Below are 13,010 nucleotides of genomic sequence, written 5' to 3'. Positions count from 1 at the left end.
ACAGATTCTTGTCTGTTTTTCTCTTCTCTATCTCTACTATTTAAAAATATATATCCCTTCTATATCTATTTATATATCTCTATCTCTACTATTTAAAACTATATATCTCTAATTCTATATCTTTATCTCTCTATCTCTACTATTAAAAAAAATATCTATATCCCTTCTATATCTATATATATATGTATCTATATCAACTTTCACGTCAGATCTTTTTTGTCAGATCTTTTTTGCCTCCAGCAATTTCACTTCAACATCAACATAACTAAGGCCAGAATATCACCCTTTATTTGCTTTTGCTTTTATATTTCAACAAGGTCCGTGTCACAATATACTAGATATACCCCCTCTGTCCCAAAATGTAAGCATTTCTATGTTTGTCCGAAGTAAAACAATCCTCAGTTTGTTCTATATTTTTTTTTTGAGAAGATCCTAAGTTTGTTCTAGGACACAAACAAATTCAGGAAGCTACGAAACTGTAATTTTATAGGCAAATCAAGTAGATGGCCCATGCAAACACCATATATACTTGTCTGCAAGTCTATGATCCATGAGACATGATATAGCATGTTCATGAACTGGAGTTGCATCAGACTGATGCGTGCATTATTCTTACATGCAAGAGCTAGCAAAAGTTGTTCGTTTACAAGAAGGAAATTCTTGAATTTTAACCATCCGCACATGATTCGATCGCAGTAATAAGGCGGAATAAGCATGCCAGAAATCCTTCACCAGCAACTGCTGCAGTCATCCCTGCTGCCAGGTAGGGTTTGGTGTCAGGGGAGGAGGGGGGCCGAAGGGGGTCTCCTCATAGTAGCAGCAGCATTCCTGGAAAGGATGAATGGTACTCTTGCAGGCGGATCCGGCGTACGTCTCATCGAATCTGGTTCGGCACGACAGATCGCACGTCTCTTTTACGCATCTTGTACCATAGCACGTCTCTCCTATAGCTACAATGTCGGTAGAAGAACAAACAATTACTGAATCTGAGGAGCAAAAATGAAATGAAGTAGCTTGATGTTCAGGTGTGTACCAGCATAGGTGGATGTCGTCAGGGCGCAAGACATGATCACGAGAATGATGCAGGCAGAAGCAAGGATCGAGTGCATGGTGGCACTCATCGTATCAACACTAGTACTCTTCATGGGTGCCTCAGACGAGGAGATTACTTGAGCATGTCCTTTTGCTGCTTCGCATACTGACTTATATAGTATGCGTAGTGGACGTTACGTTGAAGAAAATCTGGTAGGGTATTAATCCAGACAACTCTTTCACTGCTAGTAACGAATTAATTAATGTTAGTTTGCTTTGTATTGTTGTCCCAAGTACAGTGAAGAATTGAAGCTAAACCTTGTTATGAGTTCATCTCACATAGAATTTTAGGTATCTTTCAATTGCTGCTTTGTATGTCACTCCTGTACTATGAGAGGATACTGGCAGCTTATTAAAGATTTTGATTGATTGGGCCTACCTTAGAGAGATATATACATGGAGACTTTTGTCATTACATCCTCCAAGCAATTCACGGAAATTTAAAGCATGAGATTAACCTTTATTAGTTTATTGAGTGTGATGAGTCAGTTAGACAAATAAGCTTTCTTTGGAAAAGAGGAAAAATCAATGCGTACTACGTTCATTCACAGGGGAAATTAATATGATCGGTGTCTACACATTTGAACCTGTGTAATTTTGCAAGCATTGGATGCCTAAATTCATACCCTATTTAACACTATTTCTCATTGATATGGACATATTATGCGACTATGACAAAATGATAAAATTGTTAGCACTAAGCGCAAAATCATCGTAGGACACTATCTCTAATATAGTTCAAAAAATCTATCTCATCTCCATTTCTACTTCCATATCTATAAAATTCTCTATATCTTCTCCGTCTCTACTTCTATGTCTACTTGTCTTTTTCTCTACTTCTATATCTGTATCTGTATCTGTATCTATATCTACATTCTTCTTCCTTGATGCAATGCGACCATAGAAATGGAGCGCTTCATGTGGAAGATGATCCAAATAATAAATGGTGTGGAAAAAAAACATGTAAGAAATCTAAAAATTGGATCGTCATGCTTTGGCTTCTGAGACTATAATGATTTGTAGTAGTGTACATACCGTTTGGTAGAGCTTCGGCTGCTTCCAAAACGGCTTTGGCTCCACCTTCTTTGGTGGAGTGACTTCTCTAGTGGAGCTGAGGTTGTTTTGCAAAATGTTTGGTAAAACAGCTTCTTAATGGCAATATGGGTAATTTTATGATCACTTAATGCTTGGAGAAAGAGGAGAAGCTGGTGAAGCCACTTTTTTTAGCTTCTTCTCTTTAGTGTAAGCCATTTTGCGGCTTCTCCCCGACTTTGATGGTGAAGCCGTTTTAAAATTGCCTCTTTGGTAGGATTTCACAAAAAATTGGTGGAGAAGCATTTTGAGAAGCCCTATCAAATGGGACCTATAGTTTCCCTTTACACAAAGTTGTGTTTTTCTAGGCCGTGAACACTCGAATGGTTGAATTTTTTTCTAGGCCGTGAACACTCGAATGGTTGCGCCTTTCACACCATCGGGATTAGCTCGTAGACTTGCTTCTTCTGCTGTTATTATGTTTAGGGATTGTACATATACGTGTGCATTCAATGGGAAAAACACATACCTCTCCTCCACATGTCAAACCTTTTGTTCCTCCAACAATTTTAAACTTTGACATCAACTAAGACCAAAATCTCACCCATTGCAACATACTCTATACCCCTTCCATAAAAAAAATCATTACTAAGTTTGTCATAAGTCAAGATATCCTATATCTGGCAAGTTTGTCCTAGGTTTCAGACAAATTAAGCCGTGAAATTGTAATTTCAAAGACAAATTAAGTAAATGGCCCGTGCAAATACCATACGGAATATATACTTGTCTGCAAGTATATATGGGCATGGAATTAATAGACACCACAAGTCACATGATCTATGAGATATTACAAACATGTTCTTGAATTCGAGTTGCATCAAGCTGATGGCGCGAATTATTACATGCAAGAGCTATAGAAAGTCGATCGGTAACATTCACGAAGCTCTTAATTTTTAACCATCTTTATATGGTTCAATCGCAGGCTCAAGCATGCCGCGGTCACCCCCTACTGGGTGGCTTGGGCGGCATGGGCTGGGTAGGCGGGCCGCCGCTGCCGCCGGGGGCGTCCAAGTGGCAGCAGCAAGCCTGAAAAAATGTCATAACCCGTTGGCACTCGGCCCTGATGAACCTGTCGCCGTACATGGATTGGCATGATTTCATACACTTCTTGACACCACAAAATATAGTCGTACGGATGCATATCGGCGATTCTTCACCTACACATGCAAGTCGGCAGACGAATTGTTGTTAGTCATCAATTTGGGGAACAGAAAGAAAATACAGAGTAGTAAAATAAAATAGAGTGTAGCTTCTTCTTCTTCAGGGTGTACCGGCGCCATAGGTGCATGTCAGGGCGCAAGACATGACCAGGAGAATGATGCAGACGGCTATCGAGTTCATGGCCCTCATCGTATCAACACTAGTACTAGTGTCTTCTTGACACCACGAGGAGGAGGAGATTTCCTTGTGCCTGTACAACCTATAGCTCTTCTGCTTCGGATGATCGTGAGACCGCATGTTTATATATAGAATGAAATAAAAAAAATCGCTGCTGCCAAGTCAATAATTATTCAGGATTATATTCATGCATGTCCTCTCACTTGCCGGATTTTGATATCCAAGCTCAAAGATTGTTCACAGTCCAGGATAGTGTCAAAAGTACTTGCACCTGCAGCATTTTTATAAGATTTGGATCATCTTTCTTATTAATTTTTTTGAACGAACCGCACAAGATATCAGATTGAAGGCACGCACAACCCTCAACATGTCAACCGTACTTGGGCCTGCAACTCTTCTGTTTCGGGTGCTAGTTTTGTATAGAGTGAAATCGTTTAGGATTAATGTCCTTCCACACATCAATGTTGGCATATCTCGCCTGCCAGGATTTGATCATATTCTGGCTCCTAAACCCCAAATACTAAATTTAATAATGTGATTTGATCATATCCAATTCGCAGGGCTCTTAATTCCAATGCGGTGTCTATAGCTTTTCCGGTGGCATGAAAATGATACGGAGTAGATTTTGTATTCAAAAGTAGTTTCAAAAAATTCATGCCGATCAAAATCAAGTATACATGTTTATGCTTGCAAAAAAATCTAGTATACATATTTATCCATGGAAAAATGTCTATAAAAATCAAGTATTCTATCAAGTGTACATATTTATGCATTAATTTGTCTATTTGGTGTGCATATTTATCGATGGGAAAAAAATAAATTATGTATACTTTGGTAGAATACTAGTGCACCTGGTTTACAATAATCCAACATGACCCAACCTCTAGCTCATGCTAACATTTTCTAAAAGTTTGGAGGAGCCAACTACAAATTGCAAGAACGAACACTTTATTTCCGTGTCGAAAATTTAGCGTGAAAGCGAAGGGTCGACCACTTGCCCGGCGAACACCACCACGCCGGTGAAGTCCTCCTGGATCAAAAACATGAACGGGTGGTCGGCGACGAAGTCCTCCGGCGGAGGCGGGCGCGCGCAACAACGACAGGCCATAACGGCGGCGGTCGCCGCGGCGGCCTCGGTGCCCTCCTCGTTCACCTCGACGAAGCACTCGTGGTAGACTTCCGACACGAAGAGGGGCTCCGGCGGCGACTCCACCATGTCGCCGAAGTCGGCGCGGATGGGGTCAAACGGCAGGGCCAGCCCGAGGTCCTGCAGCATCGCCGCGGCCTTAGTCTTGTACGACACGGTGAACCTGGGCACCCTGAGCGCGCGCACGGGGACCTTGGCCATCAGAGACGCGGAGCTCTCGAGCGACGCCGCCGGGTCGGAGCTCAGCTTGTGCAGCAGGCCCGGAAGGCCGTCGTGCGCGTCGGGGAGGTAGACGTACATGGAGAACGCCCGGTGGTCGCGGCCACGCGCGTAGGGGAGCCGCAGGACCTTGTAGCCGGGGCGGCTGACGATGCGCTGCTTGCTGGTGCTCGACATGAACGGAACGCGGACGTGGCCGCCGGTGAGCAGGTAGAAGGCGCCGTCCTGCGTGAGCGAGGTGTCGAACTTGCGTTCCCAGGCACCCTTGAAGTAGAGCGCGTTGGCGAGAACCGCCGGCGTGCCACTGTCGATGGAGCCTGGGGGGAGGAGGTCCTTGATCCGGCCGGCCGTCGCGCTCGCGACCCACTGGTTGATCTGGAGTCTCACGTCCTCTGGCTGGACCAATAAACCAGACGATTATGAAGATTTCCGACGTAGCAGTGGCAGAGAGAGAAGGCACTTGCCAATTGCTGGGTGAGCTCACCATGGACTTGAAGGGCGCCGGGCGTGCTTCGGCGCGGTAGTGCTCGACGGCGGCGCGGGCGTAGGCGTCCTTGAGCCGCAGCGCCGCATCGACCCAGATGCCGTTGGCGAACCGCACCGTGGGCCCGCCGGCACTGTGATCAGCAGCGAGCATGTGCAGCGCGGCGTGCGACGCGAGCGCGGCGCCGGCGGGGCCGAGGAAGCCGACGATCTGGTCGAGCGTGGCGCCCCGCGCGCCCGCGCCGAGGAGCACCAGCGCCGCGTGGAGGGAGAGCGGGGAGACAGCCAGGTTGGCGCGGGAGCCGCCGTTGGAGGCGATGTGGCTGAGCACGCGCAGGGAGAAGGCGGCCGCCATGGCGGGCGGCGGCGGCGGCGGCGGCGGCGCGCTGGCTTGGGATGGTGGCGAATGTGATGCGCGTGAGACCGTGACGCGCCGGCCGGGTCGCGATGCGTTGGACACCTCGAGTTGTGCCGCGTCGCGTTGATGTGACGCTATATATGGGGTTTCTTGATGCCAAAATTCATCGCAAGACTCCGCGTCGATGGTTGAGTTCGTCATCGATAAGCTCGAGTCATGACGTGTACCTTCCGCACTAAAGGCCCATAGGCTATAGGGCAACAAAAATCTTTTCTATTTGGCTTTTTTTTTTCCATTGAGTGTTTGAAATTAATAACTTATCATTTTTATCAACTGTCATAGGTCAGTGGTGAACATTTTTATCGACCGCCGCCACCGCGGCCGCGGCCCAACGCCTCCGCCACGGCTGCCCCCTCCACCACCGCGGCCACTTCCGGGAACACCACCACTGCCATGGCCACGAGACCGGGCAGTCGGCCACCACGGCCGCCACCACTTGGGGCACCGATGCCGCCGTTTCCTTGGCCACCTCCGGGGAAAACGACCACCACGGCCATGGCCGCGGCCAGGGAGTTGGCCACCACGTCCGCCGCCACCAGTAATTGTGATCTCGCTGCCGCGCCGCCTGATGCCGCCACTGCTGCGGATATCTGCTTGCTGGCCGCAGCAGCACCGCGTCGTTCCATCTGTGAAATTGCAGTAAGATTGCTCCGGAGCCGGAGTCCAGTCACGGCACTTGTCGATGCAGTTTTCGTCTTTGAAACAGAGCAAGCTCTCCTCAGCTGCACATTGTAATAATCCATGTTAGTACCACCCACATATTGAACAATGATGCATATACATGTTCTAAAAAAATTGTTCCAAAATATTTTAATTGAATTTGCATGTTCGATTACCACCGTGTGCCCATTTTTCGCAGGTAATTAAATAAGGATTACAAAATGAAAGTTGAATGCATACCCGCATCAGAGGTGAAGAACAATGTAGACATGGCCATAGCAGCCATGTGTACAAGAGCCATAGGGTACAAAACCCTCCTACTGACAAGTACCATTGCTGCGGCCGGGGGCTAGATATGATGTTCCCTTTCTGCTTTGTTGTGTTACTCTGATGCCGCGGCTGTGCTGTTTATGTAGCAACCAGATCAAGTCCTGGAGGATGCAGTAGGCGGCTGTGCTGTTTAATGCTTTGGTATCTCAACGCTAAACTTTCATATCCCTTTTTGGATTCAGATATGTTAATGCAGATCCTTAATTCTTCGGAAGCATGGTTCTTAAATTCTTGTGTATCCAAAATAATCTAGAGAAGATTTCTTCAATGCCATTAAAACTTTAATAAGGATCCCTTATATGTCATCAAAATTATAGTAATCCCTTCAGTGCCACTGTTTTAATTCTTCCATCCCCTCTACGCCCCTCACGTTGATTCCGTCAGTTAACTCACAGCTAGAGGCTTAGAGCTGAGGATGATGTCTGGGCATAGAAGAAGAGACGCCGCCCGTAGTCTCCTCTATGTCTGTTTCTTCATCACACAGACCGCCGCACCAGAACTCGCCATGGCTGCACCACACCGGCCCCGACCTCTCCCCGCGCCACACCTCAAGCTCGCCGTGGCTGGCCCAGGCCTCGCCTCCCGACTTCCCCGCACTGCCCCTCAACCTCACCGTGGTAGCACACGCCCAAAGCTCATACGCGGCTTACATTACACCCAGGGGCGGATCTAGGGCCCGGGCTGCCCGGGCTGTAGCCCGGGGCGAGCCCATGTAGTCCCTTTAACATATGTGGTATTTAGCCTCATAAAAGGAGGTTTATGAGGTAAGATTAGACTGTTTTGGTGCTGATTCAGCAACTTAGCCCGAGGTGCAGCTCCGTTTTGGATCCGCCCCTGATTACACCCCGTGCCCCGCCAGCCGCACCAGGACGCCCCCCGCCCCCCAATTCTGAGCGTTCGAGAGAGAAAGGAGAAGACTAGAAGAGGATAGAGTGGAGAGAAATGTAAGAATTTATTCTGGGTCCATGGAGGAAAAGTTCCAAATAAAACGTGTTGGTGACTGTGTGGAGATCCTGGTTTGGGACCGCTCCAAATGACACAATGCAAGTTTATTATTGGGTTTGCAATTTTGCATTAAGCATGACACCAATAATGCATGCATATGCACTTTGTTCATTACCAAATCATTACATGCAGGAGCTACTACTACTCATGGTTGCTACTATTCAGTATTCACCGCCAAGGGTGTACCACCATCACCGCAGCAGCAGTACATCCCCTGACCATCAGATCGGCAAAACTGTACGTTTGGGAGAGCACACTTAATCTTGCACCCCGCGGTCTCGCAGTATGGATCAGGCCTACAGAACCCTGTTTGAACTGCATGCACAAAGAAGCGATAATCCCAATGTGAATATAGTGAAATGGACATGGAATTAACATCCCAGAAGAACAGAGTATGTATTGCTCGAAGAGGCATAAGTCAATGAGCATGCATTACTTGCAGTTGCAGCATGACAAGCAGATGAGAAGACCATGGCCATGACGATGACAAGAGCCATGAACATCGGGACACCGGTGCCCTTCTTGACAGGTGCCATGGTGACCAAGCGATACGAAGCCTTTGTTCTGGTGTTTTGGATTTGGATGCATTTGCTCCTCCTGTGGCCCAGGTTGCATCGGTTATATAGAAATAGAGGTACAATACAAGGCAGGCACGAAATCAATCAAGATCCCTGATTTAATTCTATATCTTATCCCTCCGCGTCAAAAATGCATTGATACCATACTAAAGCCATACCATGTTTGGATGTGATTTACTGGTTACTACTTTTGAGAGACTCAGTTTTGACTGCAAATAAGATAAGATTTCGCATTAAAATTACATTTGAAACGATCCTTCCATCAGACAGACCAGTCATTCATCTTTATGAATGCGTACCAGGAAAAACTAAAGGCCTGTTTGGTTTGAGTTGCTTATTATAAGCAACTTAAAGTTGCTTAAAGTTACTTATTTGAAGTTGCTTATTTTTAGTCTAAGCTGTTTGGATACCCTTGCTTATGAGCATTGAATGAGATGTACATTGTCATATTTGCCCCTTGTGTTGCTACCCCTCCAATTTGCCTCCCCACCCTTCTTCTTCCTGCACACACCCGATCCCGGCGTTCCAGGTTCCCATGCGCGGCGACCCAGGGGTCGGCGGCGCCAGAGAGCGCCCAACGGAGCGCGGGGTGGCAAGCGGCGCGGAGGCGGGCGGCGGGCGGGCGGGCCGCGGCCGAGAGCGGCGGCGGGCGGGTGCGGAGGCGGGCGGCGCAGAGGCAGTGGCGGGCGGGAGCGGCGGCGGCAGGCGCAGAGGCAGCCGGCGGGCGGGAGCGGCGGCGGCAGGCGCAGAGGCAGCCGGCGGGCGGGAGCGGCGCCATGCCCGAGTGGTAACGGGAGAGGGGAGAGAGAGAGAGGGGTATGGTGCATTGAATGAGGGCAGGAGGTGTAAAGTGCACCTTTTAGTCCCCATAAGCAACCATAAGCAACCCAAGAGTTGCTTATTTGCTTATGCATAAGCAACCCCATAAGCAACTTCATAAGCAAGAGTGATTGGTTTCATAAGCAACTTATTTACTTATTTTAAGTTGCTTATGCATAAGCAAGTGAAACCAAACAGGCCCTTAGTTTACACTCGGCAGTAATATGTCCGGAATTCAGAGCAACCACATGCCAACGAATAAGAACGAACAAGGGGAAAAAAAAAGTTGGTAGAAACATTGCAGATACCATCACATCATCACACATGCTTCCATGGACTAACTAAATCACTATATAATAATCCTCTCCGTTATTGTTTTGCTCATCAATGGAAAGATCGAGATAAGAAGCTATCTAGCACGATACAAATCGATGCCTTGAAATGAGACCAGACATCAGACCATTTTCTCCTGCTCATGGCGATGGCAGCGGCGGCAGAGTGACGTGGTTCATGCATCCGGCACTCTGCAGCAGCAGATGGGGTAGACCTTCCCGGGAGTGCAGTAGGCCCTTGTTTACTTAGCGAATTTAGGAGGTGCCAAATTACTGTAGCAACACTGTAGCGTTTTGTTTGTATTTGTGAATTATTGTCCAAATATTGACTAATTAGGCTCAAAAGATTCGTCTCGCAAAGTACAATAAAACTGTGCAATTAGTTTTTGATTTCGTCTACATTTAGTACTCCATGCATGTACCGCAAGTTTGATGTGATGGGGAATCTTCTTTTTGCATAGTGCTAAAGTTGGAAGTTTTGTAGGAAGTGAACAAGGGCGGTCTGGAAGCTCTTGTAATTGTACTTCTGGCAGTACTCGAAGCACGTCGTCTCATCGCACGGCACGATGGCGTGTCAGTGGTCTGACGGCACACCCAAATGAACATACACATCATTGTCATCAGAGCATCAAGTACCTGCGGCACGACAAGATGAGAAGAAGAAGGCCATGACCATGGCCATCACCATGAGAACCGCTAGCGACGACAGAGCACTACGCTTCTTGACAATCGCCATGGAGATCTTAGTTCATGCATGGCTAATCCATTGGCCCGGGTTATATAATGGTGCAAGGGAGGCATAAATCCGGTAACCACAGATCGTGATTTGAATCGATACACCCGTGACAATCTTCGTGTGCAAATTGGATGTCACGTACTATTTGATGCCACTTTTTCAAGAGTGAGTTTCGGCTGCTACTTTTAATGGAATTTGATCAAATTTGAAACTATTTGGCTTCTCATGAAACTATTTGGCTTCTCATGAAGCGCGAGAGTTTTGCATTCTTTTTTGGACGGAGTACGCATACACGTTGCTTGATGATTACAACAAGTGTATTATCAAAGACAACGAACGTCATCACATATTCACATCACCAACACGCCACCCTGCGTCAGCTGAGGAGCGTCCTCCTTCTCCTTCCTTCCTCCTCCCTCCCGCTGCCCCCTCCGGTGGCGTCCTCCTTCTCCCTCCTCCCTCCCCACCTTCTCCCGCCGCCCCCTCTGTTATCCCGGCGCCGCCCCGGCCCCCTCCCATCACCGGCACCGCCCCGGCCCCGGCCTCTTCCCGGATCCAGCCCCCTCCCCTCCATCTCTGCCGCCCCACCCCGACCCTCCCCGGATTCGGCCGCCACCGTGCCCCTCCTCCCGGATTCGGCCTCCACCGCGTCCCCCATCCCTAGATCTGGACGGGCCACCGGTGGCAGGAAGTGGAGCAGGACGTTGCTGGGTGGCGGCTTCCATGGTGGGCCAGCCGGTGGTGCCTCCCAGATCCGCTGCCTCCGAGGTCGAGCTGGGCGACGGAGAACCGACCGAGCTCCTGCCGGTGGCGTTGCTGGTGGTGGTGGTGCGGTCAAGGCCGGGAGCGGCAGCGGTCTTCAAGTGGCCGGCAGCACGGTCGAGGCCGGCTTGGGGCTGTGGGGCTGTCGTGGTGGTGGTGGTGGTGGCCGGTGTGGGGCTGTGGTGCTGTGGTGGTGGTGGTGCCGGCCGGCGGCTGGTGGTGGCCGGCGACGTGCTTTTTTTTATTTTTTTCAGAAAAATGTTGCTGAGTGTTTTTTGGGCACTCGTCAAACATTTTGCCGAGTGCCTGACAAAAAACAATCGGCAAAGTTTTGTTTGCCGAGAGAATTTTTGCCGTGTGCGGTGTGTCGAGTATTACACTCGGCAAAGACTTTGCCGAGTGTTTTTGGGATTTCGCCGAGTGCCTAGGGTAAGTGTGTGTATACTGTCTATTTTTTTCTTTTTTCTTACCTGATTAATGAAAGTTAGCTCTAATATATATGAACATTTACGTACATAGTTACCACTAGATCATCATTATAATTGATTCTGAAGGAAGCCACATCATTGTCTTTGATTCGTTGAGGAAAGATCTGGCAGCGTACCAAGACATGCAAGACATGCCAGACTTGTAATAATTTTGGACCTTTATCTCTATGCAAAAGTTTATGTCCTAAGTTTTTACCTAACACTATATCTTTCATTATTTTAATCTGCAGCGCATGGAGAGAATTCATCAAGACACATAAAGATCCATACAAAGAAAAATTTACATGGAACACAGATTTCCAGTACGTATAAGGTTTGCACATTTTGTACAATATTCTATAGCACGAATATTTCATAACTTGTTTTTCCCCAATGAAGTGCTTAAGATAAAAACTTGGGAATAATCTATGTAGCTATTACGTCTGTGAGCACAGGCACACTTTTGTAGGACCCAAGACCTCCAAGATGACGCTGCATGAATATAAAGTATGTAAAATAAAACTATTAATATTTAATTGTTTGTCTAAAATTCGCATGTATATTTCTAAATTACAGATGATGAATATTCAATAGAGACTCCTGAGGAAGGAAAGAGTAACGGCAATATGTGAATCTTTCATTGGATTCCTGGTGGACGAGGTGGTAAATCTACGAGGAGAATTTTATTATGATGGATGAAAATTAGACGCTCCGAGCAACACCTCGATGGGAAGATCATAGACATAGTTTGATTTATGTATATATAATACGCTAAGATTTGTATATATAGTATGCTAAGAATTGTATATATAGTAATTGTATAAATACTAGTTTGATTTCATTATAAAAAAGTCTCAACTATTAAAGGTTAACTAAAGGGGTACACACGTGATGCATGAAATTACAGGTGCTATGCAGGCTAACTAAAGGGGCGCGTGCCTAAAATTTTAAGTAGGACTTTAGTCCTTGTTGGAAAAATCAACCGGGACTTAAGGGCCCCCTTTAGTCTTGGTTGATCTGATTCGCGATTTCCTAAGAATTGAGTTTTAGTCCTGGTTGGTAAACCCCTTTAGTCCCAGCTGGTTTTATCAACAGGGATAAAATGGGGGTTTTAGTCCCGGTTGAATCAACCAGGACTGAAGAACCCCCTTTTATCTCGATTGCTTTACCCCGGATGATTTTTCGGGAAATTTGTTCCCTACCAACCAGGATAAACATGACACACCCATGAAAGAGATTGACATAAATACGTAGATGATACATATATGGGAGAGATAATAGAAGATATATAGTGTATTTATTTGGCTCAATCTATTCTACCGGATATCCTCATATTTCGTTTAATTCGCATTGCGATATTTATATGCATCCAAAATCTATTCTCTTGGATATGATATCTATTTCATTCAAATCTGCTGAGAGCCAAAGAATGTATATTGATACTTGATGGGATGTGGCAGGCAGTGCCTAGGCTATATACACACACAAGATAGAGCGAGGCTAGCTCATTGCTATTAACTTCTTCTTCTTCT

The 13,010-nt window shown here is 46.9% G+C and overlaps 1 protein-coding gene across 1 annotated transcript; it reads right to left on the bottom strand.

The window, feature by feature from the left end:
- Positions 1-4,379: 4,379 nt before the first annotated feature.
- Positions 4,380-5,726, bottom strand: LOC101752811 (serpin-Z1). The gene is made up of 2 exons (XM_004980852.2): positions 5,373-5,726; positions 4,380-5,284 (listed from the first exon to the last, which is right to left on the bottom strand). The coding sequence occupies exons 1-2, from the start codon at positions 5,724-5,726 to the stop codon at positions 4,490-4,492; spliced, it is 1,149 nt and encodes a 382-aa protein (XP_004980909.1). The 3' UTR covers positions 4,380-4,489.
- Between the last annotated feature and the right edge of the window lie 7,284 nt (positions 5,727-13,010).

Source organism: Setaria italica, chromosome VIII (genome assembly GCF_000263155.2).
Source record: "Setaria italica strain Yugu1 chromosome VIII, Setaria_italica_v2.0, whole genome shotgun sequence".
NCBI classification, from domain to species: domain Eukaryota; kingdom Viridiplantae; phylum Streptophyta; class Magnoliopsida; order Poales; family Poaceae; genus Setaria; species Setaria italica.
The sequence above is the reverse complement of the archived record's forward strand: the minus strand, read 5'-3'. Positions and strand labels throughout refer to the sequence as shown.

Bases quoted from the DNA above. Each gene is read 5' to 3' on its own strand.
- LOC101752811 (XM_004980852.2), bottom strand. From the start codon at position 5,726: ATGGCGGCCGCCTTCTCCCTGCGCGTGCTCAGCCACATCGCCTCCAAC. The intron at 5,285-5,372 runs GTGAGCTCACCC...TTATTGGTCCAG, and splicing joins CGGCGCCCTTCAAGTCCATG to CCAGAGGACGTGAGACTCCA.